The 26277-nt window shown below is 47.0% G+C and overlaps 2 protein-coding genes and 1 pseudogene across 4 annotated transcripts in view; 2 read left to right on the top strand and 1 right to left on the bottom strand.

The window, feature by feature from the left end:
• Positions 1 to 8479, top strand: part of AKR1A1 (aldo-keto reductase family 1 member A1) — a 41441-nt gene extending 32962 nt beyond the window's left edge. For both annotated transcript variants that reach the window (XM_066269353.1, XM_066269354.1), the window contains exons 2-9: positions 2741 to 2831; positions 5098 to 5217; positions 5344 to 5495; positions 6482 to 6677; positions 6957 to 7156; positions 7399 to 7471; positions 7619 to 7705; positions 8321 to 8479. In XM_066269353.1, coding sequence (XP_066125450.1) covers positions 2741 to 2831; positions 5098 to 5217; positions 5344 to 5495; positions 6482 to 6677; positions 6957 to 7156; positions 7399 to 7471; positions 7619 to 7705; positions 8321 to 8386 — 985 coding nt within the window. In that variant the 3' untranslated portion in view covers positions 8387 to 8479. The remainder of the gene's footprint in view (positions 1 to 2740; positions 2832 to 5097; positions 5218 to 5343; positions 5496 to 6481; positions 6678 to 6956; positions 7157 to 7398; positions 7472 to 7618; positions 7706 to 8320) is intronic.
• A 1073-nt stretch (positions 8480 to 9552) lies between these two features.
• LOC136330038 (large ribosomal subunit protein uL5 pseudogene) lies at positions 9553 to 10540 on the bottom strand (annotated as a pseudogene).
• Positions 10541 to 17652: 7112 nt separating this feature from the next.
• Positions 17653 to 26277, top strand: part of NASP (nuclear autoantigenic sperm protein) — a 37104-nt gene continuing 28479 nt past the window's right edge. For both annotated transcript variants that reach the window (XM_066269307.1, XM_066269306.1), the window contains exon 1: positions 17653 to 17810. In XM_066269307.1, the coding sequence (XP_066125404.1) occupies positions 17752 to 17810 (59 nt within the window). In that variant the 5' untranslated portion in view covers positions 17653 to 17751. The remainder of the gene's footprint in view (positions 17811 to 26277) is intronic.

Below are 26277 nucleotides of genomic sequence, written 5' to 3'. Positions count from 1 at the left end.
TATTTTAGAGAAGAGGGGGAGAGAGAGAGGGAGAGAGAGAGAGAGAAAGAGAAGGGTGGAGGAGCAGGAAGCAACAACTCCCATATGTGCTATGATCAGGCAAGCTCAGGGTTTTGAACTGGTGACCTCAGTGTTTTAGGTCTACACTTTACACTTTTTCCACTGCGCCACCACAGGTCAGGCAGCACAGGTATTTTATTGATCTGTGTTTACTGGCCTTTTCCTTTCTTTTTTCCATAAGCTTATCCGTGGATTACTGGCTCTGCTATTTCTTAGCTGTTGATTTGGGGCAGTGGTGGGATTCAAATAATTTAACAACTGGTTCTCTGCCCTAATGATCACTTTAAGTATAAAAAAATGATATATTGAAAAGTAGTTTATTATTTCATGCATTTGCTACTTAAATAAGAACAATAAAAGAGGTACACAAAACTAGATTATGTTATAAGAAAGAGTTTTAAAATATTAAGTAGTACCTGACAAAAAAACAATACAAGTTGTTACCCTCTGGTTGTTTGGCACTTTTTCTCTTTATTTTATATGAAGTAATAAATGCGAGGGAATTAAAATGTATTGCATCAAAGGCATAATGAGTTTTTTTTTTAATTTATTCATATTTGAGAAGCGAGAGATAGAGAAGGGGGGAGGAGCAGGAAGCATCAACTCCCATATGTGCCTTGACTGGGCAAGCCCAGGGTTTTGAACCAGCAGCCCCAACGTTCCAGGTCGACGCTTTATTCACTGTGCCACCACAGGTCAAGCGGCATAATGAGTTTTATGAAATGAATAAATATTAAAGCATAGTTCCATCAAATTCTTTTCACCTATGGATGGACTGAACATTACTACAGGCGCTTAGTATACGCTGTTGCACAGATGAACCTTAAAAGAGAGTAAGGAATGTAAATTTTTTTTTTTTTTTTGTATTTTTCGAAACTGGAAATGGGGAGAGAGAGTCAGACAGACTCCCGCATGCGCCTGACCGGGATCCACCCGGCACGCCCACCAGGGGGCCACGCTCTGCCCCTCTGGGGCATCACTCTGTTGCGACCAGAGCCATTCTAGCGCCTGGGGCAGAGGCCAAGGAGCCATCCCCAGCGCCCGGGCCATCTTTGCTCCAATGGAGCCTCGGCTGCGGGAGGGGAAGAGAGAGACAGAGAGGAAGGAGGGGGAGGGGTGGAGAAGCAGATGGGCGCTTCTCCTGTGTGCCCTGGCTGGGAATCGAACCCGGGACTTCTGCATGCCAGGCCGACGCTCTACCACTGAGCCAACCGGCCAGGGCCAGGAATGTAAATTTTTTTTTTTTAATTTTTATTTATTTATTCATTTTAGAGAGGAGGGGGGAGATAGAGAGAGAGAGATTGAGAGAGAGAGAGAGAGAAGGGGGAGGAGCAGGAAGCATCAACTCCCATATGTGCCTTGACCAGGCAAGCCCAGGGTTTTGAACCGGCAACCTCAGTGTTTCTAGGTTGACGCTTTATCCACTGCGCCACCACAGGTCAGGCACAGGAATGTAAATTTTTTATTTACACATTGGGCGGCTGCTCAGGCACCCACCTTAGAGAGATCCCTGATTACAAGTGCCATTTTAACAACTGGTTTGCTGGACTTAAAAAATTAGGTATTGAGCCTCACCTGTGGTGGCGCAGTGGATAAAGCGTCAACCTGGAAATGCTGAGGTTGCCGGTTTGAAACCCTGGGCTTGCCTGGTCAAGGCACATATGGGAGTTGATGCTTCCAGCTCCTCCCCCCTTCTCTCTCTCTGTCTCTCCCTCTCCTCTCTAAAATGAATAAATTTTAAAAAAATTAAAAAAGAATTGAGATTGACGTGAATTATATTTAAAAAAATGTTAAAAAAAAGAATTAGGTATTGGGGCCTAACCTGTGGTGGCGCAGTGGATAAAGCGTCAACCTGAAACACTGAGGTTGTCGGTTTGAAACTCTGGACTTGCCTGGTCATGGCACATATGGGAGTTGATGCTTCCTGCTCCTCCCTCCCTCCCTTCTCTCTCTCTCTCTCTCTCTCTCTTCCCCCTCTCTAAAATGAATAAATAAAATCTTTTTTAAAAATTAGGTATTGTTTCTACCAAACCAGTGCAAACTGGCTGAATCCTACCACTGATTTGGGACAAATTACTTGACCTCTCTTAGCTGGGGTGGGGTTTTTTTTGTTTTTGTTTTTTCAATAAAAATGATGCTGCGCTTCCTTTAAAGAGCCTACTCAGGCTCAGCAGCATGGTGTATCAGACCTCTGTGAGAGGAACTCAAAGACTGTGTAGTTCTGTCTTCTGGGACTGTTCATTTCATCCTCAGAGAAGTGACTGTTCCCTGGGCCTTTTCTGACACCCAGTCTCACATTGACTCATAATGGCCTTTGCCTGTCTTACATTGGCTTGAGACCTTATGCAGTCAAGGCTGGGTACTTCTGGGGAGCCACTCTGCCTTTGTGTTTAGGTATTGGAACTCTTTAACACAGACCTTTAGCCCAGTGGAAGGAAGGGCAGCCAGTCTGGTGGTCTGGTTAGTGTTTGTCCAGGAGCTACAGGCTTTGGTTGCTTCTGGGCACTTTTTCAGTTTCCTCTGCTTACAGGCATATACACAAAACTAACTGCATGTTTGTTCTCTAATCATCTCTGTCCCCTGTGCCACCCATGTTTTACAGGAGTCTTGACTAGTGTGTAGCTGAAACCCAAGCAGCAGCACTGATCACCACGCCATTCTCTTCCCATTTATGTTTCAGGAGGGCAATGGCAGCTTCTTGTGTCATCCTGCACACTGGGCAGAAAATGCCCCTGATTGGACTGGGTACCTGGAAGAGCAGTCCTGGCCAGGTGAGGGGTCAGGGAAGAGGAGGAGGGCTTCTTGCAGCTCTGTAGGGAAAAAGCTGTATTTGGGGAAATCCCTGCATTTTCTCTAGAAGCCCCACCACATCTGTATCCCACTAAAGGTGGGATGAACATGGAGGGCAGTGGGAGGAAACAAGGGAAGAAGGGCCTAGCAGTGTGCCACTGGCTTCCTTAGCTGATTCAGAGGAGTGGCTAAGAAGGTGGTCAGCAGGGCCAAGGGCATAGGAAAGAACCCTTTCCCTAATTGGATCTACACTGAGTGCTGTGGCAGATATGGGACACCTATGTGCCTGGCCCTTTGCTGACTCCTAATATGTCACTTATTATCCTGTGCTCTGATCTTATCTCCTGCTCCACACTGGGCTCCTTGAGGACTAGACCTCTGCTCATTCCAGAGGTAGGCACACAGTGGGTGTCAGGGTTTGAGGAATAACTGGGTCAAGTATATAGACCAAAGATTAGCAAACCTTTTTTTTTTTAGATTTAATTTAACCATTTTAAAGAGTAGAGAGAGAGAGAAGGGGGGGGGGAGGAGCAGGAAGCATCAACTCCCATATGTGCCTTGACCAGGCAAGCCCAGCACTTTGAACTAGTGACCTCAGTGGTCCAGGTCAACGCTTTATCCACTGCGCCACCAAGCAAACTTTTTCTTAATGAGATGGTTAATAATTTAGGTTTTGCCAAAATAGAGGTGATTATGTACTTATGTAACCATTTAAAAATACAAAAATTGTTCTTAGCCTGACCAGGCAGTGGTGCAATGTCTAGAGCACTGGACTGGGACATGGAGGAGCCAGGTTCAAAACCCTGAGGTCGCCAACTTGAGCGCGGGCTCATCTGGTTTGAGCAAGGTTCACCAACTTGAGGCCTAGGTCTCTGTCTTGAGCAAGGGGTCACTTGGTCTGCTGTAGCCCCCGGATAAGGCACATATGAGAAATCAATCAATGAACAACTAAGGTGCTGCAGCTATGCTTCTCATCTCTCTCCCTTCGGGTCTGTCTGTCCCTATCTCTCTCTGTGTCTCTTGTGTGTGTGTGTGTGTCTCTCTCTCTCTCTCTTGTGAGCGCGCGCGCGCGCGCACACACACACACACGTTGTTCTTAGCTCAAGGGCTGGAAAAAAATGCAGCTGCAATTTGGAATTTAATGGCCCCTGATGTAGATAGACCCTTTGAATCTTGGGGAGCCTGAGAATGGAGTCCTGCTTTCCCAGGGTTGACAGCTAGAGATTTAGCATCCACCTAGTGCTGGGCATCTCCCCAGCGCTTTGTCATTTTTCCTTGGATATCTAAGTCAGAGTTTAGAAAAGTTTGGGGATTAAGTTTGGGAGGGATGCAGGCAGCAAGAACAGCCACTTCTCAGGGATTTTGGCTTGTGCTTGTGGTGTGTGGTTTGATGATTTCTGCCTTTTTCCCTTTGATTTCCTTCCTATAGTTGCCTAGGACTCTGGAGCTGGGGTGTTGGTGCTCCAGGCAGGCACTGACGTGGCCCAGGACAAGTCCAGGAGCTAAATGAAGGCAAGGGGTGGAGGTCAGAGTCAAGGTCAAGAAGGGTGGGGGAGGAATGGGACAGCAGGGGTAAGGTCACAGCTGGGGGAATATATCTGGATAGCAAGAGCTATACCTAGATGCATCTAGATGGGGATCTTGAATGGCAAGGGCCTGACACGTGGTTCTGCTTCTGATGCCATGTTTCTAGCCAGGTTTTTAGCAAGTTAACTGACCTGTCCTCCTACTTGGTACCTGCTTTTTTCTCTCCTGACAGAAGGCTCTGGGCCCAGCTTCCATCTTACTTTTCTATCTTCCTTAGTTTTCTCTCCCATCTCTTCTGCTTGCCTAATTCCCCAGAGCTTGCTTGGTCTACATGGCTCCCTGAGGGTCTCTCCATGAATGGCCTTGACTAGGAATTATTTACCTATTTATCATGTTTCCCTACCCCGCTCCTCAGGGCAGGGAACCTGTCTCTATGACCTATATTTCTGTCCTCTGTCCATTGTATCCATCTTCTAAGCATATACCTGGGAGGCCATTAGTTTTTTGCTGGGCCTGGCTGAGATTTTGGGTAGGAAGAAACCTTGGAGGTTAGTGGGATGGTGACAGAGGGTTTGAGGCTTCTGGTCCCCTAAAAACATGTTCCATCATCTCACCCCCACTGCGTGGATTCCTGTTCCTTTCCCCCATCACTAATCCTCAAAGGGCAGTTTTTGGCCCAGACCAATAAAGCTTAAACCTTCTGCTTCTCTCATCTGGCAGGTAAAAGCAGCCATTACATACGCTCTGAGTGTAGGCTACCGCCACATTGACTGTGCTGCTGCCTACGGCAATGAGACTGAGATTGGGGAGGCCCTAAAGGAGAACGTGGGACCCGGCAAGGTGAGGACTGGGTCTCAGGCCTGGGTGGAGGGGTCTGGCATCAGCTCCCTTCTAATTCCTTTCTCAGAAGTGAGGGTGGGTGAGACTGGGTGCCTATGGCTCTTCTCATTGTGGGCCCTGTACCAGGCGGTGTCTCGGGAGGAGCTGTTTGTGACTTCCAAGCTATGGAACACTAAGCACCACCCTGCGGATGTGGAGCCTGCCCTCCGGAAGACGCTGGCTGACCTCCAACTGGAGTATTTGGACCTGTACCTGATACACTGGCCTTATGCCTTTGAGTGAGCTTTGCCAGGGTCTTTATCCAGGGAGTTGGGGGTTGGAGCAGTCATGTTAGTAACATCATAAGTCACAGTAGCAGAGCAGGATAGCAACACTCATCTGTGTGGCAAACTGAGGAGCTTAGCATGGTAACTCAGCCTTTTCTGCTACAGCACCCAGGAGGTTAGCTATGGAAAAAGGAGTGCCTCACTTCTCTGCCTTTTGACTAAAATCAAGTGTAAAAAGGAGTGCAGCTTGCCTGACCAGGCAGTGGTGCAGTGGTTAGAGCGTCGGACTGGGATGCAGAGGACCCAGGTTCGAGACCCTGAGGTCGCCAGATTGAGCGCGGGCTCATCTGGTTTGAGCAAAAGCTCACCAGTTTGGACCCAAGGTCACTGGCTCGAGTGGGGGGTTACTCAGTCTGCTGAAGGCCTGCGGTCAAGGCACATATGAGAAAGCAATCAATGAACAACTAAGGTGTTGCTACGAAAACCTGATGATTGATGCTTCTCATCTCTCTTTGTTCCTGTCTGTCCCTGTCTATCCCTCTCTCTGACTCTCTCTCTGTCCCTGTAAAAAAAAAAAAAAGGGAGTGCAGCTTCACATGGGGTGTACCCTAGGATATGCATGAATGGTCTCTCCTGCTCCCTTTATTCATTCAGGAGAGGTACTAGCTTTTGCTGAACCAGGCCCTGGGGTTGAAGTAAATACTAAGTTCCAGCAGAGGATATGAGAGAAGCCTACCATCAGCTCTGTGCCCTGTGCCAGAAGAAGGCTGTAAGAGCAGGAGGAAGGCATTAAGGAAGACTTACTAGAGGAGAGGAGATATATCCTGTGTCTGGGAATGGCCTCCTGGGTCATGATCTGGAAGGAACCATGCTTGTTTCTCATTCTTGGCCCTTTGCCCTTTCTGGGTTTGGAGTATGGGACATCAAGTGGCTGGAGGGGCAGGTAAGGCAGAAGCCTGGCATTTGTGCCCACTCTTTGGGGGCTGTCTATCACTCAGGCGGGGAGATGATCCTTTCCCGAAGAATGCTGATGGGACTATCCGCTATGACTCCACTGACTACAAGGAGACCTGGAAAGCTCTGGAGGCACTGGTGTCTAAGGGGCTGGTGCGGGCGCTGGGCCTGTCTAACTTCAGTAGTCGGCAGATTGATGATCTGCTCAGTGTGGCTTCTGTGCGCCCAGCTGTCCTGCAGGTGAGCATAGCATGCAGAGCAGCATGAGTGAGCAGATGGTGGGTCTGCCTTACGGAGATGGCTAGCAAGTTGTCAGAAATGTGAGTGCAGGACTCTGCATAAAGAGGGGAATTGAAGTGTGAGACAATAATGAAATGGACAGTTGAAAACGGAAGTGAGAAAAGCAGACTGAAGGGAAGTAGGGGTCAGCAGTGCAGGGTTGGTCAGGATGGCATGTCTGGGTGCAGCCAGGCAAGGTGGTTGTGGCCGCTCATGGTGATGGTTTCTTTCTTGGCTCAGGTGGAATGCCACCCATATCTGGCTCAGAATGAACTGATTGCCCACTGCCAAGCACGTGGCCTGCAGGTGACTGCTTACAGCCCTCTGGGCTCCTCTGATCGTGCTTGGTGTGATCCAGATGAGCCCGTCCTGCTTAAGGAGCAAGTGATCCTGGCGCTGGCTGAGAAATATGGCCGGTCTCCAGCCCAGATCTTGCTCAGGTGTGGGCAATCTTGGGGAAGAGGCTCCTTGTTTGGGAGGTAAAGGTTTAGGGGCTCCTTATCCAAGTGCCAGATGAGGGAGAGATTCTTGCCATGTGATTTGGGGAGGCCACAATGAATGAAGCATGTTTCCCATTCCAGTGGGGCTCGGGTTCCAGGAGCTTAAAGAAGGCGGCACGGAAGACAAAACAATGTTTGAATACTGACTCCTCTTCCTCATCTATTTCAATCCACCACCTTAGGTGGCAGGTTCAGCGGAACGTAATCTCCATTCCCAAGAGTGTCACACCATCCCGTATCCTTCAGAACATCCAGGTACTTGGTGACGGGTCCTGTCTTTGTTAGCTTATCGTGACACAGTCTGGCCCTGACCCTGACTCTGCCAGGCTTAAAGGCAGTGTTCCGGAACCCCAACTTCCACTCACAAAGCTGGCTTCCCTGATTCCCACTCCCCTTCCCCAGGTTTTTGACTTCACCTTTAGCCCAGAAGAGATGAAGCAGCTAAATTCTCTGAATAAAAATTGGCGTTACATTGTGCCCATGGTTGTGGTGAGTATGTTTCATCCCTCAGAGTCAGTGAATGTTAGATTTGGAGCAGGGCTCTGGCCCAACTCTGGTCTGAACCTTGCTGATCAGAGAAAGGCAGAATGGTGTGGTTGGTAGGATTGCTGTCCTGGACACAGTGGGTTGGGTCTTTTTATTCAGCTTGGGGAAGTAGTATGGCTCAGGGATAAGGCATATAGCTTGTGAGTCTCAGTCCTCCCTGCTTTTCTATATCTTATAAGCTATAACATTATTTAACTTCTCCAAGCCTTAGCTTCCTTTCTGTAAAATTAACCCAATTCCTGACATGTAGAAAAATCTCAGTGGATGATATGAGTGAGGGGAACCTAAAAGGCATCCTTACCCTTGTTAGAGGGGTTGAGGTTCGGTTGAAGCCTGTTGCACATAAGGAAATAAATAGTTCCTTCCCAGCTGAGACTGCAAACTTTTGAGTTTGGTGGAAATGCTATTGATACTATGGCATTCTCTGAGGCTATGGCACTGTCATTGCTATCTGGCTTTGTGCTGTATACAAATGAGGTTCAGAAAGTTTGGGGGTAAATGCCATGTCTTTGAAATATTTAACTTTTAATGGGGTCCTATGTCTGTTTCTCTTTCCAGGTGGATGGGAAGAGGGTCCCAAGAGATGCAGGGCACCCTCTGTACCCCTTTAATGACCCATACTGAAACCACAGCTTCTTGGGTTTCTTTCCAGCTCTCCATCTGTGAAATTCTGCCACCCTCTAAAAGAGGGAGTTAATAAAGCCAATGGAACATCTACACTGCTTATTGTCGTATTTGTCTGGTTGGACCTGGGATGGAAACTGTTTGCCTTAGGGATGCTGGGTACTACCTGCCCAGAGCCCAAAGTCCCTTATCATTCTTGGTTCTGGAGGAGCCAGGATGGAACTGAATTACATTTTTCTGCTTTTCTGAATTAGGTCCATTTGTGGACTTGCGCCATCTACTGGAAGATTTTTAACATTGCATGATGCTACCTCACTGCCCTCAGTTTTCTTACAATGCCAGAAATTGGTCGCCTCAGTATTAAAAAGATTTTATTTATTGATTTTAGAGTTGGAGGAGAGCAGGAAGCATCAACACTTCTTATAAGTGCCTTGATCAGGCAAGCCCAGGGTTTCAAACTGGTGACCTCAGCATTCCAGGTTGACGCTTTATCCACTGCACTACCACAGGCCAGGCCACCTCAGCACTGATAGCAAGACAATGAGACTCCTGTTCATTGCTGGGCCTGAGTCTTGAGTTCTCACCCCATCCCCTACCCTGGTCAATGCCCAGGCTTAGGAACATGAAGAGCAAAAGAAACAATAGCTTGCAAAATCAGAAAAGGAGCAGGGGCTTTTGCTCTCAGACACTACAGTCTGTGTGCATAGGCTACCTGAAGGAGGCAAACTCAGCCCCAATGTTTGTCACTGCATCTAAGGTCCTAACTTACTTAATAGTCCCACTAGAGGCCAAGGAAATTTTAGGAAGGTTTTTTTGTGTGTGGCAGAGACAGAGTCAGAGAGAGTGATAGATAGGGACAGACAGACAGGAAGGAAGAGAGATGAGAAACATCAATTCTTCGTTGCGGTTCCTTAGTTCATTGATTGATTTCTCATGTGCCTTGACAGGGAGGGGGGGAGAACAGACCGAATGACCTTGGGCTCAAGCTGGTGAACTTTGCTCAAACCAGATGAGCCCGTGCTCAAGCTGGTGACCTTGGGGTCTCAAACCTGGGCCTCCGCATCCCAATCCCAGGTTCTATCCACTGTGACACCACCTGGTTAGGCTAGGAAGGTTTTTTAAAAATCCTAGACTCTCGTCTTACAAAACTCATTTTAGATTTCCAGTTAAACCACTGCTACTGCTTTTTTTGGTTTTGTTTTGTTTGTTTTTTTCCACTGGAAATATTTTTTTGGCCTTTTGGATAGGAACAGGAGTTTATTTGGCAGGAAAATGATCCCCTCATACTTCTGCTGGAACCAATGCATGGCCTCCTCTTTGCTGATTCTGTGTTTAGCCCAGGGGTCTCAAACTCAACTCAGCATGTGGGCCACAGAGCAAGATCACAGCCGCTCGGCGGCCGCACTAGGTCTACAAAAGGCAACTATTACGCAACACTTTTCTCACTGCAGTTGAAAACAAAAAAAATCAGTACAACAAGCACAATCGTACATGCAGTTTACTCAGTGTCACAAAACGACCAGAAACTGTAGTTCGCATCACAACTGCTGTTAACTAAGCTAATATCTAGCTAGGATGCTAGAGAAATGAAAAATACAAGTAGGCCCCTAGGCTTACTTAATTTTATCCAAAATATTTTGAACTTCGTGGATTAGTCTGCGGGCTGCACAAAATTGTTCGGCGGGCCGCGAGTTTGAGACTCCTGGTTTAGCCCCAAAGTAGCCTGTCCTGTGTTTCTAGTCAGTGATGCTGAAATCTGGCCTACCCAGCACCACATAGAAGTCGTAGGCAATAGATACCAAAGTTGGGTCATATTTGGGATTCAGATCGATGTATTCCTGAATCCCAAAACCAAAGTTTACAGTATCTGAGAAGTTATTTTTTCCTAACTCTTGCACCTTAAACCTTTCTACAAGATCTTCTGCCTTGGCCACAGACTGTGCAGTGCATGGTAATCTTTTCATTTTGTCTGATGCCAAAGGACTGACAGTATATCTGGCTTTGGAGAACACAGGGGTCCAGCCTGTGAGCTGTTCTAGGACCTTGGCTCCCTGGGTCAGTCTGTCTCCACTCTTCCCCCACACAGATGTTGAGGCAGAGCTTGCAATGCAAAAGCTCCCACATGTGGTTCCTTTCACCTTGATTTTGCGCCATGATGAGAAACAGAAAGAACAAACCACTGCTTCACTGAACAAATATGTATTGGGTACTTGTTATGGCTAGACACAATGCTAGACCTTGGAGATATAGCTATTACCAAGATGCATAGGTCCCTATCATCTACTTGAGGAGACAGACTTTAAAGTAATTGCATAATTAGTTTAATTACAGTTGGAAGAAGTACTATGAAAAAGTGCAGAGTGAGAAGCCTGTTTTAATCAACTGAGATCTGAAGGATGAGTAAAGATTAATTAGTAAAATGCAGTGAGAGTAGGAATAGTGTTCCATAGGAATTAAGTAGCTTGAGGGAAAAGCCGTGGAATTGGAAGAAGCTGTGTAAAACTAACTCTTGTGACAAACTGAAAGTGAATGAAGGTGTAATGACAAAGTAATGCTGGAATTAGACTGGTGATTGACAGCCTAGGAGAGTGAGTTAAGAAGAGTTTTTTTTTTTTTTTTTCTTAAGATTTTATTTATTGTTTGACCAGGTGGTGACACAGTGATAGAGCACCGGCCTGGGACACTGAGGACCCAGGTTCGAAACTGCAAGGTCGCCTGCTTAAGTACAGGTTGATCCAGCATGAGCACGGGCTCACCAGCTTGAGTGCAGGGTTGCCAGGCTTGAGTGGGATCATACACATGACCCCATGGTTGATGGCTTGAGCCCAAAGGTCGCTGGGTTGAAGCCCAAGGTTGCTGGCGTGAGCCCAAGGTCACTGGCTTGAGCAAGGGTCACTGGCTCAGCTGGTGCCCCCCAGTCAAGGCACATATGAGAAAGCAATCAATGAACAACTAAAGTGACACAACTATAAGTAGATGCTTCTCATCTCTCCTTTCCTGTATGTCTGTCTCTATTTCTCTCTCTCTAAAAAAAAAAGAATTTTATTTATTGACTTTAGAGAGAGGAGAGAGAGAGAGAGAAAGACAGGGGAGGAGTGGGAAGCATTAGCATATAATTGCCTCTTGTATGTGCTTTGACTGGGCAAGCTTGGGGATTTGAACCAGCAATCTCAGCATTCCAGATCGACGCTTTATCCACTGTACCACCACAGGTCAGGCAAGAAGAGTTTTTTAAAAATCTGAAATGTGCCTGACCAGGCGGTGGCGCAGTGGATAGAGCGTCTGACTGGGATGCGGAGGAACCCAGGTTCGAGACCCTAGGGTTGCCAGCTTGAGCGTGGGCTCATCTGGCTTGAGCAAAAAGCTCACTGGCATGGACCCAAAGGTCACTGGCTCGAGTGGGGGGTTACTCAGTCTGCTGAAGGCCCGCGGTCATGGCACATATGAGAAAGCAATCAATGAACAACTACGATGTTGCAACGAAAAAAAACTGATGATTGATTGATGCTTCTCATCTCTCTCCATTCCTGTTTGTCTATATCTATCCCTCTATCTGACTCTCTCTCTGTCCCTGTAAAAAAATAAAATAAAATAAAAAATCTGGAATGTGCCTGACCTGTGGTGGCGCAGTGGATAAAGCTTCGACCTGGAACACTGAGGTTGCTGGTTCAAAACGCTGGGCTTGCCTGGTCAAGGCACATATGGAAGTTGATGCTTCCTGCTCCTCCCCCTCTTCTCTATCTCTCTCTCTGTCTCTCTTCTCTAAAATGAATAAATAAATGCCTGACCTGTGGTGGCACAGTGGATAAAGCGTCGACCTGGAAATGCTGAGGTCGCCGGTTCGAAACCCTGGGCTTGCCTGGTCAAGGCACATATGGGAGTTGATGCTTCCAGCTCCTCCCCCTTTCTCTCTCTCTGTCTCTCCTCTCTGTCTCTCCCTCTCCTCTCTAAAAATGAATAATAATAAAAAAAAAATTAAAAAAAAAATAAAATGAATAAATAAATAAAAATAATTTTTAAAAATAAAATAAAAATCTGGAATGTGGGAGCCATAGAAGGGTTTTTTTTTTTTTAAAGGTTATGAAGCTTTTTTTTTTTTTTTATTCATTTTTAGAGAGGAGAGAGAGAGAAGAGAGAGAGAGAGAGAGAAAGAGAGAGAGAGAGAAGGGGGGAGGAGCTGGAAGCATCAACTCCCATATGTGCCTTGACCAGGCAAGCCCAGGGTTTTGAACCGGCGACCTCAGTATTTCCAGGTCGACGCTTTATCCACTGCGCTACCACAGGTTAGGCCATAGAAGGGTTTTTTGGTGAGAGAAACAGGAAGGGAAAGAAATGAGGAGCATCAACTCATAGTTGAGTCACATCAGTTGTTCACTGATCGCTTCTCATACATGCCCTGTCGGGGCGGGGGGTGCTCCAGTGGAGCCAGTGATCCCTTGCTCAAGCAAACGACCTTGTGGTTTTAAATCTGGGGGGGGGGCGCTCAGGCCTGACCAGGCGGTGGGGCTGTGGATAGAGCGTCGGACTGGGATGAGGAAGGACCCAGGTTCGAGACCCCGAGCTCGCCAGCTTGAGCGCGGGCTCATCTGGTGTGAGCAAAAAGCTCACCAGCTTGGCCCAAGGTCGCTGACTTGAGCAAGGGGTTACTGGGTCTGCTGAAGGCCCGTGGTCAAGGCACATATGAGAAAGCAATCAATGAACAATTAAGGTATTGCAACGAAAAACTGATGATTGATGCTTCTCATCTCTTTCCGTTCCTGTCTGTCTGTCCCTGTCTATCCCTCTCTCTGACTCTCGCTCTGTCTCGGAACAAATAAAAATTAAAAAAAAAAATCTGGGTCTTCAGCATGCTAGATCGATGCTCTATCCATTGCGCCATCACCATCAGGCATCACCATCAGGCAAGTGCTGGATTTCTTCATCTAAATGTAGCTTTATTTCATATGAAATTTTTTGAAGATTTAATTTTTTTCATTTTAGAGAGAGGAAAGAAAGAAAGGCAGGGGGGAGGGAGGAACAGGAAACACCAACTCACAGATGCTTCTCATATGTGTCTTAACTGGGCAAGCCTGGGTCTCCTACCAGGAACCTCAGCATCATTCCAGGGTGATGCCTTATCCATTGCATCACCAGAGGTCAGGTGTGTGTCCTATGACTTTTGACATGTAACGTATTCATTATCACTGAGTTTAGTTCTAAGCATTTGTTAACTTCATGATTTTTTTAAACCCAAGGGCAATTTATAATATGCTATTTATACTATAAACAAAAGTTAATTTGCAATGCAATAAAATTTGTGGTTGGAGAAGACAGTCTATATGATAATGATATATTTTTGGGTTGTTTTTTTTTTTACAGAGATAGAGAGAGAGTCAGAGAGAGGGATAAATAGGGACAGACAGACAGGAACGGAGAGAGATGAGAAGCATCAATCATTAGTTTTTCGTTGCGACACCTTAGTTGTTCATTGATTGCTTTCTCATATGTGCCTTGACCGTAGGGCTACAGCAGACAGAGTAACCCCTTGCTCAAGCCAGCGACCTGGGGTTCAAGCTGGTGATTTTTTTTTTTAAGATTTTATTTATTGGTTTTTAGAGAGAGAAGAGAGACAGAGAGAAAGGGGTGGGGACGAAGGGGAAGCCTCAACTCAGTAGTTGCTTCCATATGTACCTTGACCAGGCAAGCCCAGGGTTTTGAACCAGTGATCTTAACATTCCAGGCCAAATGCTTTATCCACTGCGCCACCACAGGTCAGGCAAGCTGGTGAGCTTTTGCTCAAACCAGATGAGCCTGCGCTCAAGCTGGCGACCTCTGGGTCTCGAACCTGGGTCTTCCGCATCCCAGTCTGATGCTCTATCCACTGTGCCACTGTCTGGTCAGGCTATTTTTAAGAATTCTTTGAGGCTTAATATATGGCCCATTTTTGTAAATGATCTATGATGTTTGAATATAATTTTTTTTTTTTTTGTATTTTTCTGAAGCTGGAAACGGGGAGAGCTAGTCAGACAGACTCCCGCATGCGCCCGACCGGGATCCACCCGGCACGCCCACCAGGGGGCGATGCTCTGCCCCTCCGGGGCTTCCCTCTGCTGCGACCAGAGCCACTCTAGCGCCTGGGGCAGAGGCCAAGGAGCCATCCCCAGCGCCCGAGCCATCCCCAGCGCCCGGGCCATCTTTGCTCCAACGGAGCCTTGGCTGCGGGAGGGGAAGAGAGAGACAGAGAAGAAGGAGAGGGGGGAGGTGGAGAAGCAAATGGGCACTTCTCCTATGTGCCCTGACCGGGAATCGAGCCCGGGTCCCCCGCACGCCAGGCCGACACTCTACCGCTGAGCCGACCGGCCATGGCTTGAATATAATTTGTATTTGCTCCCCCCTCCTTTTTTTTTAGCGAGACAGAGGGACAGACAGGAAGGGAGAGAGATGAGAAGCATCAACGCACAGTTGTGGCACCTTAGCTGTTCATTAATTGCTTTCTCATATGTGCCTTGACTGGGGGCCTCCAGCCAAGCCAGTGACCTTGGGTTCAAGCCAGCGACCATAGGGTCCTGTGTATGATCCCACACTCAAGCCTGTTGACCTCACACTCAAGTTGGTGAGTCTATGCTCAAGCCAATGAGCCTGTGCTCAAACAGGTGACCTTGGGTTTCAAACCTGGGTCCTCAGCATCCCAGGCCAATGCTCTATTCACTGCGCCACTGCGTGGGCAGGCTATTCATGCTATTATTATTATTATTTTTTTAAACAGTTCAGCATGCATTTAAAATTTTTTTAGGCCCTGGCCAGTTGGTTCAGTGGATAAAGCGTCAGCCCAGCATGCAGAATTCCTAGCTTTGATTCAGGCCAGGACACACATGAGAAGTGACCATCTGCCTGACCAGGCAGTGGCGCAGGGGATGGAGTGTTGGACTGGGATGTGGAGGACCCAGGTTTGAGACCCCGAGGTCGCCAGCTTGAGTGCGGGTTCATCTTGTTTGAGCAAGGCTCACCAGCTTGAGCCCACGGTTGCTGGCTCGAGCAAGGAGGGATCACTCGATCTGCTGTAGCCCCCTGGTCGGGGCACATATGAGAAATCAATCAATGAACAATTAAGGAACTGCAACGAAGAATTGATGTTTTTCATCTCTCTCCCTTCCTGTCTGTCCCTCTCTCTGATTCTCCCTGTCTCGGCCACAAAAAAAAAAAAAAGTGACCATCTGCTTCTCTTACCCTCCCTCTCCCCCTTTTCTCTCTTTCCCCCCTCCTCCAGTCAGTGGCTTAATTGGCTCAAGGGTCACCCTGGGCACTGAGGATGGCTCTGTTGATTCAAGTATTGGCCCCAGATGGGGGTTGCCAGGTGGATCCCGGTTGGGGCACATGAGGGAGTCTGTCTATCTCCCCTCTCCTCACCGAAAATCAAATTTGTTGATTGACTTTAGAGAGGGAGGAAGGTGAGGGGAGAGAGAAACAGATTTTCTTCTTATTTCTGCATTCATTAGATGATTTTTTATTTATTTTTTAATGTTTATTTTATTGCTTTTAGAGAGGAAGGGGGACAGGGAGAGAGAGACAGGAATATCCATCTACTCTTGTATGTACCCTGATCGGGAATCAAACGGGCAACTTCTGCTCTTTGGAACGATGTTCTAACCAACTTAGCTATCGGCCAGGGTTTAATATGATTAAATAAGAATTATTAAAGAAGACTATTGATTTTAGAAAGGGGGGAGAGAGAGAGAGAGAGAGAGAGAGAGAGAGAGAGAGAGAGGAGAAAGTATCAATTCAGTAGTTGCTTCTGGTATATGCCTTGACTGGGGTAAGGCCAGGGTTTCCAACCAGTGACTTCAACATTCCAGGTCCACGTTTTATCCACTGCGCCACCACAGGTCAGGCATGAAGTTGCCTGTTTGTTTGCCACAGATATTGACATTTTTCAGGTCCAGTTCTATAACCCCCAAAATTTCAACCTGCCTGAGCCTTTTGTTGTTGTTGTTAATATTTTATTTAATTTTTTATTTACCTATCTATCTATTTATTTACTTATTTTTAGATAGAGAGGAGAGAGAGAGAAGGGGGGAGAGGAGAAGGAAGCATCAATTCCCATTTGTGCCTTGACTCCGCAAGCCCAGGTTTTCAAACCGGCAACCTCAGCAATCCAGGTGGACGATTTATCCACTACTCCTCTACAGATCAAGTTCAACGTGCCTGAGCCTTTAGAGACTAATAGAAGCCTCCCCGGGAATGCTTACCTCTGTGCCTGAACCTCGAGGTAAGTAAAATCCTATTCTGATCACTGTGGGCAAGGCCATGGTGGAACGCAATGGATGATGCTCTAGGTGTGGGGAAGTGCAGCCATTTCAGCCTGCCAGTTATCTTCTACTCAGCTGTAGGAAATGAGGCGCACTGCTTTCCATTACCGACTCGGCTTGCAACTTTCTGAGCAAGTTAAACCTTCACTGAACCATGGTTTCTCTTTCTACCAAATGGGATTGGTAACACCGATATGACTAGTAGCGTTAAGATTAAATAAGATTGCTAATAACTTTTAAGTGTCTAAACACAGTACTCTCCTCGCACGTAGTAGGCAAAATCTTAGCAATGAGGGAACGGCAAAGAGCTGGAACACTAAATGAGTTAGATCTGGAGCCTGGGTAGAGTTTAAGAGGATAGCATCAGCGGATTGGGCCAGTCGAAGTGGGCAGGCCCATAGGGAGGAGCCAGACGCGTCCCGCCGCAGGACTGAGCTTTGAATGAAGCGCGGTAGTTTCAGCGATAGCCAATCCTAGAGTAGCAATTTTTTTCGTCAACGGTTGCTGAGGCTCACAACCACGCGTCTCTCACCGAGATCAGTTCTAGCCGTTGGTACTGTACCCGTACTCGACTCTTGCGTGTCCATCCGTTACGACTGCGAGGACGAAGACAAGTCTCAAACACCTCCCAGTTTATCTGGGCCGGAAACAGCCCCTCGGCTCTTCAATCCAAGTATGCAGAGCAGCACCAGCTTCCCTTTCTGTGGAAGCCGCTGGCTGACGCCCAGTGAGGAGTTTTAGTAACAAAATTCCAGTCTTTACGTTGTTTGCTAGAGAAGCTGGAAGCTGCTTTTTTGGGGGAAAGCAGGCCAGGGAGAAAAGGTATTAAGCGCACCCAGAAGCGAGCGTGAGTGGGTGGTGCTCTTGGTTTAGACTGGGCTGAATTCTGGCCCTTTAAACTAGAGGGGGAGGATCCGGAAGTGGATGGGCGGGGCTAAGGGCCCTGATATATAAAAGGGCTCAGCCGCGCGGGGTCTCCAATCTGCCATTTTCTGTCCTCTTGTAAGTCTCTGGCTTTTCTAGTTCTTCCCTTTCTCACAGGTTGTATTCCCTTCGGCGGCCCACCATCTCAGGGGAACGATGGACGCAGAGTCCACAGCTACTGCCGCCATCGCTGCGGAGCTGGTTTCTGCCGACAAGTAAGCGGGACCACAGAGATCTTGAGTCACTGGCCAGTCCGCGAGGAGGGGGTGGCAGACTGAGGCTCCCCGGGAGGGGAGACCGGTGGAGTGGAGGGTTTGCCTCCCATTGAACAACCGTTGTTGTCGGAGGGGGGACTTGAACAATGGAGAAGCCCACCTCTTGAAGAGGGCCTCGCGTATTAGCACTTAGGCCGGTTGGCTGGCGCCCCCTGCCCCGCTTTTCGCCGCCGCCATCTTGCCGGGGGCAGCGGCGGCTGGCGGAATCGCCAGCCCCTCTTCTTCCTCCCCTAGCCCTGGGCTATCCGTGGGGAGGCGGGGCCCTAACGCGCCTGTGTGCCTCTAAAGCCCTACAGTCCCCGCACTCCTGGCACACGCCTCCAGCAGGATTCCTAAACAACCCGGGAAAATAACCAATAGAGATTTGGCGCCAAAAGAAGAGGAAAACCTGCAGGAGAGGCTGGACCGGTGGGGCTGGAGTGGGCGGAGCCTCTCGGGGGCGGGGCCTTGTGGCTGTGCTCGCTAGCCTCCGCCGGTTCTGGAGCAGGGGGCGGAGCCCTGAGGAGGCGGGAAAACTTCCATTGTTTGGGTTTATGCAGCGAGAGCCTAGGACTTCCGCAGTGGGGTTTGGAGAACCCTGTTCCACCCAATCGCTTCGCTCACCTCGTGTCCTTTTGCGTGGAACTAACCAGGTTCTTCGGCCTGTGGTGGAGTGCATCGTGGTTCTTTGGACTCTGGGAATATTAGTGAGAGAGACTGCTTTTGGGACTTCATCCGAATGCGAAGCATCTTCGCCTTGCGCTGCATGGAGCATTCCTCACTGGCAGCGGTGTTTGTTTGCTAGGTTGTATGAAGAGTAGTATGCGCGAAGTGTAGTAGAATGACTGGTGGGAATGATAGAAGATACCACTGCTTTGAAAGCGGCGCAGTGCCACTCAAGACGAGGTATTCTTTGAATAGTGAAGGGAACACTCCGTTCATTAGAAAAACAAAGTCTTTTCTATCTAGTAGGTTTAACTTCCCAATTGTCCCTTATTTTTTAGGGATCTTATTTTTGTGCAATTTAGAATTTAGCTTTCTCCGTTATACAGAGAAAGGTTTTTATAATTGATCTTCTGCAGCCTTAAAATCTCTATCCACTGCACCACCACCTGATCAGACAAAAACTTTATTAATTTTTTAGAGAGAGAAACGTTGATTTGTTCCACTTACTTATGCATTCATTGGTTGCTTCTTCTATGTGCCCTGACTCAGGGATTGAACCTTCAACTTTAATGCTTCTGGATGACGCTCTGACCAGCTGTAGTACCCTACCAGCGCTGGATAACACTGTTCCCAATCCTAGAGAGAGAAAAATTCTGTACCCACCTGATCAGGCGGTGGTACAGTGGATAGAGAATTGGCCTGGGATGCTGAGGACCTAGGTTTGAAACCCCAAACTCACTGGCTTGAGCACAGGGTCATTGGCTCATCTGGAGCCCCAGTCAAGGCACATATGAGAGAGCAATCAATGAACAACTAAGGTACTGCAACTATGAGTTGATGTTTCTCATCTCTCTCCTTTCCTGTGTGTCCCTGTCTGTCCTTCTCACTTAAAAAAATTTCTGGACTCCACCTTCCTCTTCTAATTTTTTTCATTTTTCTGAAGCTGGAAACGGGGAGAGACAGCCAGACAGACTCCCGTATGCGCCCGACCGGGATCCACCCGGCACGCCCACCAGGGGTGACGCTCCGCCCATCCTGGGCGTCGCCATATTGCTACCAGAGCCACTCTAGCGCCTGAGGCAGAGGCCACAGAGCCATCCCCAGCGCCCGGGCCATCTCTGCTCCAATGGAGCCTTGGCTGCGGGAGGGGAAGAGAGAGACAGAGGAAAGCGCGGCGGAGGGGTGGAGAAGCAAATGGGCGCTTCTCCTGTGTGCCCTGGCCGGGAATCGAACCCAGGTCCTCCGCACGCTAGGCCGACGCTCTACCGCTGAGCCAACCGGCCAGGGCTCCTCTTCTAATTTTTAAACAGTCACCAGTATTTTGCAGTTTGTTATGTAAAGACTAGTAGACCAGATAGCAGGGGTCGGGAACCTATGGCTCACGAGCCAGATGTGGGTCTTTTGATGGCTGCATCTGGCTGGCAGACAAATCTTTAATAAAAAAATTAATAACGTTAAAAATATAAAACATTCTCATGTATTACAATCCATTCATTTCCTACCACTCATGTTCCTGGTTGCAGGTGGCTGGAGCCAATCACAGCTGTCCTCCAGGACAACACCAAATTTTTATTGGATAATGCATAACATACATAGGTAGTTGTATGGCTCTCACGAAATTACATTTTAAAATATGTGACGTTCATGACTCTCGTAGCCAAAAAGGTTCCCAACCCCTGAGATAAGGGAAAATGAAATGGTGGGTTTAGTAGTCAATTCTCCCCTTAAGTAAGCATTTGCTGTTCATCTCAAGTTGAATGCATGAGAATGTAGGCCATATTGGCAGCTAATTTCAAAGAAAAGGTGTTTTTTCCCCCCATTGATTTTTTTTTTTTTTTTGAAAGACAAGAAGGGAGCCTTACCTGTGGTGGCACAGTGGATAAAGCATCAACCTGGAAATGCTAAGGTCGCCGGTTCAAAACCCTGGGCTTGCCTGGTCAAGGCACATATGGGAGTTGATGCTTCCAGCTCCTCCCCCTTCTCTCTCTCTGTCTCCTGTCTCGCTCTCTCTCTTCTCTCCCTCTTCTCTCTAAAAAAATGAATGAATAAATAAAAATTAAAAAACAAAAAGGGAGACAATTATCTTGTTCTACTTACTTGTGCTATCATTGATTGCTTCTCATATGTGCCTTGGCCTGAATTGGGCTCCAACAGGCAAACTCTCAATCCAGCCCATGACCTTGACACAAGCCTATGCTCTGGCCACTGTGCCACTGGCCAGGGCTGAGGGTTTTGTTTTATTTATTTATTTATTTATTTTATTTTATTGATTTTTTAGAGAGAGAGAGAGAAGGGGGAGGAGCAGGAAGCATCAACTCCCATATGTGCCTTGACCAGGCAAGCCCAAGGTTTTGAACCGTGGCCAGGGCTGAGTTTTAAATTTTTATTTATTCATTTATTTACTTAATTACTTATTATTCATTTATTTTTGAGAGAGAGACAGACATATAGGAAGGGAGAGCAATGAGAAGCATCAACTTGTAGTTGCCTCACTTCAGTTGTTCACTGATTGCTTCTCATACATTGTGGGCAGAGGGGCCAGATGACAGAGTGACCTCATGCTCAAGCCAGAGAACTTGGGGTTTCAAACCTGGGACCTCAGTGTTCCAGGTGGACGCTCTACCCACAGTGCCACCACCATCAGGCTTTTTTATTTTAATTTTTATTTTAAATAGAAAATACTCTTTCTGACTAAAAATTCAGTGAAAGTTCTCTCCAACCCTTATTCCGTAGTCAAACAGTTATCCAGTGTTAGGGATTTATACATATTCCCCAATGATACTTTATAGTGGCTTTTATGACACATTTCTGAGCACTTAGTACAGGGGTCCCCAAACTAGGGCCCACGGTCCGCATGTGGCCCCCTGAGGCCATTTATCCAGCCCCTGCTGCATTTCCAGAAGGGGCACCTCTTTCATTGGTGGTCAGTGAGAGGAGGCACCTCTTTCAGAGGTGGTCAGCATCCGCATCCTGTGCTCCTGGAGTACTGTATGCGCCGCAAAGCACGAAGTCATGTACAGTATTACTTCCGGTAACGTGGGATGCACGCGTCAGCTCTGGAAGCACGTCATATCACTTGTTATGGCTAGCGATGACAAATATGGAACTGGACATTGACCATCTCATTAGCCAAAAGCAGCCCATAGTTCCCATTGAAATACTGATCAGTTTGTTGATTTAAATTTACTTGTTCTTTATTTTAAATATTGTATTTGTTCCCATTTTGTTTTTTACTTTAAAATAAGATATGTGCAGTGTGCATAGGGATTTGTTCATAGTTGTTTTTTTTTTTTTTAAATATTTATTTATTTTTAGAGAGAGGGGAGATAGAGAGAGAGAGAGAAGGGGAGGAGCAGGAAGCATCAACTCCCATATGTGCCTTGATCAGGCAAGCCCAAGGTTTCGAACCGGCAACCTCAGTGTTCCAGATTGACGCTTTATCCACTGCACCACCACAGGTCAGGCCATATAGTTGTTTTTTTTATAGTCCGGCCCTCCAACGGTCTGAGGGACAGTGAACTGGCCACCTGTGTAAAAAGTTTGGGGACCCCTGACTTAGTATATCTTAGAGATCATTCCTTCTCAGGACATAGTTTGTTTATTTATTTATTTTTCTTAAGTGAGAAGCAGGGAGGCGGAGACAGACTCCCACATGTCCCCTACCAGTATCTACCTAGCAAACCTCCTATAGGTTGATGCTCTGCCCATCGGGCAGTTGCTCTATTGCCTGGCTACAGATTAGTGCCTGAGGCGAGGCCATGGAGCCATCCTCAGAACCCAAGGCCAATGATTCATTAGAGCCTGGAGAAGATACCTGAGGGTGAGGGAGAGGTGGAGAAGCAGATGGTATCTTCTGTGTGTCCTGGCCAGGAATTGAACCCAGGACTTCCACACCCTGGGCCCATGCTGTACCATGGAGCCAATTGGCCAGGGCTTCTAGTATTTTTTTTTAAAGATTTTATTTATTCAATTTAGAGAGGAGAGAGATAGAAGGGAGGAGGAGCAAGAAGCATTAACTCCCATATGTGCCTTGACCAGGCAAACCCAGGGTTTCAAACTGGTGACCTCAGCATTCCAGGTTGACGCTTTATCCACTGTGCCGCCATAGGCCAGGCACTAGTACTCTTTTATTTTATGTTTTACATAATTTTTTATAAGAGGCAGAAATCCACATTTTTAAAAAATTTTATTCATTTTAGAGAAGAGAGAGAAGGGGAAAGGAGCAGAAAGTACCAACTCCTATATGTGCTTTTTTTTTTTTTTAAAAGATTTTATTTATTCATTATAGAGAGGGGGGAGGAGCAGGAAGCATCAACTCCCATATGTGCCTTGACCACGCAAGCCCAGGGTTTTGAACCGCAACCTCAGCGTTTCCAGGTTGACGCTTTATCCACTACGCCACCACAGGTCAGGCTCCTATATGTGCTTTGAACAGGCAAACCCTGGGTTTCTAACCTCTGGCCTCAGTGTTTCAGGTCACGCTTTATCCACTGTGTCTCCACAGGTCAGGCCAGAAATCCCCATTTCTTTGTGATACTTTCATAGTTTTAAATGTAGAACTATTATGATTAACATAAAAAAATAACTGGATAACGTGTCTGTGACCCAGATAGGACATGAATATCAGTTTGTAATTTTTATTCTAATTCAATAATTTTTTTTTGTATTTTGGGAGAGAAACATCAATTTGTTGTTCCACTTATTTATGCATTCATTGATTGATTTTTGGATGTGCCCTGATTGTGAATTGAACCCGTGACCTTGGCGTGGAAGCACTAAACTCTTAATCCATTGACCCACCTAGTCAGAACTAGAAATAAATTGGACATTACTCACATTTCTGTTATATTTTATAGAAACCCCATCTTTTAAACATTGGAAATAAAAAATCTGATCCTTCAACCACAGGTAATTTGAGGAACTCAGTGCTCCTCAGATAGAGCCAGAATAACCTCTATTTTAACATAAATGGCTGCAGCAGAAAGTGGTTGTGGATAAAGCTAATGGGCCATATCAGGATTCTGGGCAGATGTCCTAAAAGTACTGCCTTTCAAATTGTACCTCATCCGTGGCTCTAGCCGTGAAGTCTGCTTATTTTCTTTCTTTTTAGATTTTATTTATTGATTTTACAAAGAGGAAGAGAGGGGCGAGCAATGAGAAATATCAACTCATAGCTGCTTGTCATATATGCCTTTTTTTTTCTTTTTAAAGTAAGAGAGAAGGAGGGAGGGACAGACCAACAAACTGGCTGGAATGGGGAGAGATGAGAAGTATCAGTTCTTCCTTGTGGCATCTTAGTTATTCATTGGTTGTTTTCCCATATGTGCCTTGACGGGGGCTCCAGCAGAGTGAGTGACCCCTTGTTCAAACCAGTGACCTTGAACTCAAGGCAGTAACCTTTGGGTTCATGTCTATGATTGCACGCTCAAGCTGGTGAGCCCCTGTTAAAGCTGGATGAAACTGCTTATTCTGGTGACATCGGGGTTTCAAACCTGGGTCCTCAGCATACCAGTCCTACACTCTATCCATTGCACCAGTGCTTGGTCAGGCTGTTGTATGTGCCTTAACCCAGCAAACCCAGTGTTTCAAACTGGTGACCTCAGCGTTTCAGGTCATCACTATCCACTGTGCCACCACAGGCCAGGCTGTGCTTTTTTTTTTCTTTTTCCTGTGGCAGAGACAAAGAGTCAGATAGGGACAGACAGACAAGAAGGGAGAAAGATGAGAAACATCAGTTCTCCATTGCAGTTCCTCAGTTGTTCATTGATTAATTTCTCATATGTGCCTTGACGTGGGGGGCGGGGGTGTGTGTGTCAGCAGACTAAGTGATCCCTTGCTCGAGCCAGTGACCTTTGGCTCAAGCTGGTGAGCCTTCCTCAAACCAGATAAGCCTGTGCTCAAGGTGGCAACCTCAGGGTCTCGAACCTGGGTCCTCCACATCCCAGTCCGACACTGTCCACTGCGCCACCGCCTGGTCAGGCTGTGCTGTGCTTATTTTCTATACTATTTTCATCCCATTCCTCAGGGCTTTTTGTCAGATTTGTAGACCAGTATAATACAAAAGGATTAGGAATTAGGAAGTAAGGATTTTGGATACTACTGAAAGTAACTGACAACTTTTTATCTCTAAAGTACTGTATTTCCTCATGTATAAGACACACTGTAATTTTGGGGCCCGGAATTTAAAAGAAACTATTACATACAGTTATTGAACTCAAGTTTTGTTTTTTGTTTTTTGTGTTTTTTTTTTCCCCTGAAGCTAGAAACCGGGAGAGACAGACAGACTCCCGCATGTGCCCGACCAGGATCCGCCTGGCACGCCCACCAGGGGGCGACGCTCTGCCCCTCCCGGGCTGCGAAGCCGCAACCAGAGCCACTCTAGCGCCTGGGGCAGAGGCCAAGGAGCAATCCCCAGCACCCGGGCCATCCTTGCTCCAACGGAGCCTCGGCTGCGGGAGGGGAAGAGAGACAGAGAGGAAGGAGAGGGGGAAGGGTGGAGAAGCAGATGGGCGCTTCTCCTGTGTGCCCTGGCTGGGAATCAAACCCCGGACTTCTACACGCCAGGCCGACGCTCCACCACTGAGCCAACTGGCCAGGGCCAAACTCAAGTTTTATTCATCATAAAATTCATACAACTCCTCCGGATCACTGTCAAAACTCCCATCCATTAGCTAGCTTGTCCTCATCTGTGTCTGATGATAAATCACTGTCTTCAACAAATGAGTGCAAAAACAAGCACGCAAGTGGAAAGTGCAAGTTAAAATAATGCACAACCACTGTATAAGATGTACCCAGTTTTTAGACCCAAAGTTTTTCGGGAAAGGGTTTGTCTTATACATGGGGAAACACGGTGTGTTCTAGGACTCAGACTCTGGTATAGTTAGTCCCCGCCTTTCGTCTAATCTCTTCAGCCTTTTTCTGTTCTTCTAAACCAGCTGTCTCTTCTGCTTATGTGTTTTTGGGATTGTTTCTAATGCTTAGCAAATAGTAAATACTAAAATCTCTTTAAATTTATTTACTGAATTGAGTAATTTTTTTTTTAAGATTTTTTTTTCATTTTATTTATTCATTTTTAGAGGGGGGAGAGAGAGAGGGAGAAGAAACAGAGAGAGAAGGGGGGAGGAGCTGGAAGCATCAACTCCCTTATGTGCCTTGACCAGGCAAGCCCAGGGTTTCGAACCGGCGACCTCAGCATTTCCTGGTCAACGCTTTATCCACTGCACCACCACAGGTCAGGCGAGTAATTTTTTAAATTATTGATTTGTTTCATCTAGGTATATATTACAGATCTATTCATGCCCACCAGGGGGCAATGCTCCATTATGGCCAGAGCCATCCTAGCCCCTGAGGCGGAGGCCATGGAGCCATCCTCAGTGCCCGGGCCAGCTTTGCTCCAGTGGAGCCTTGGCTGTGGGAGAGAAAGAAAAATAGAAAGGAAGGAGAGGGGAAAAGGTAGAGAAGCAGATGGGCCCTTCTGTGTGCCCTGGCTGGGAATTGAATCAGGGACTTCTACACACCGTTCCGACACTGTACTGCTGAGCCAACCAGCCAGGGCCTACATATCTATTTTTTTTTTTTTTTTTTTTTTTTAGATTTTATTTATTCATTATAGAGAGGAGAGGGGGGGAGGAGCAGGAAGCATCAACTCCCATATGTGCCTTGACCAGGCAAGCCCAGGGTTTTGAACCGGCAACCTCAGCGTTTCCAGGTTGACACTTTATCCACTGCGCCACCACAGGTCAGGCCCCTACATATCTATTTT

Source organism: Saccopteryx bilineata, chromosome 3 (genome assembly GCF_036850765.1).
Source record: "Saccopteryx bilineata isolate mSacBil1 chromosome 3, mSacBil1_pri_phased_curated, whole genome shotgun sequence".
In the NCBI taxonomy this organism is placed as follows: Eukaryota; Metazoa; Chordata; class Mammalia; order Chiroptera; family Emballonuridae; genus Saccopteryx; species Saccopteryx bilineata.
Note: the sequence above shows the minus strand (reverse complement) of the source record. Positions and strands in the feature narration are given on the sequence as shown.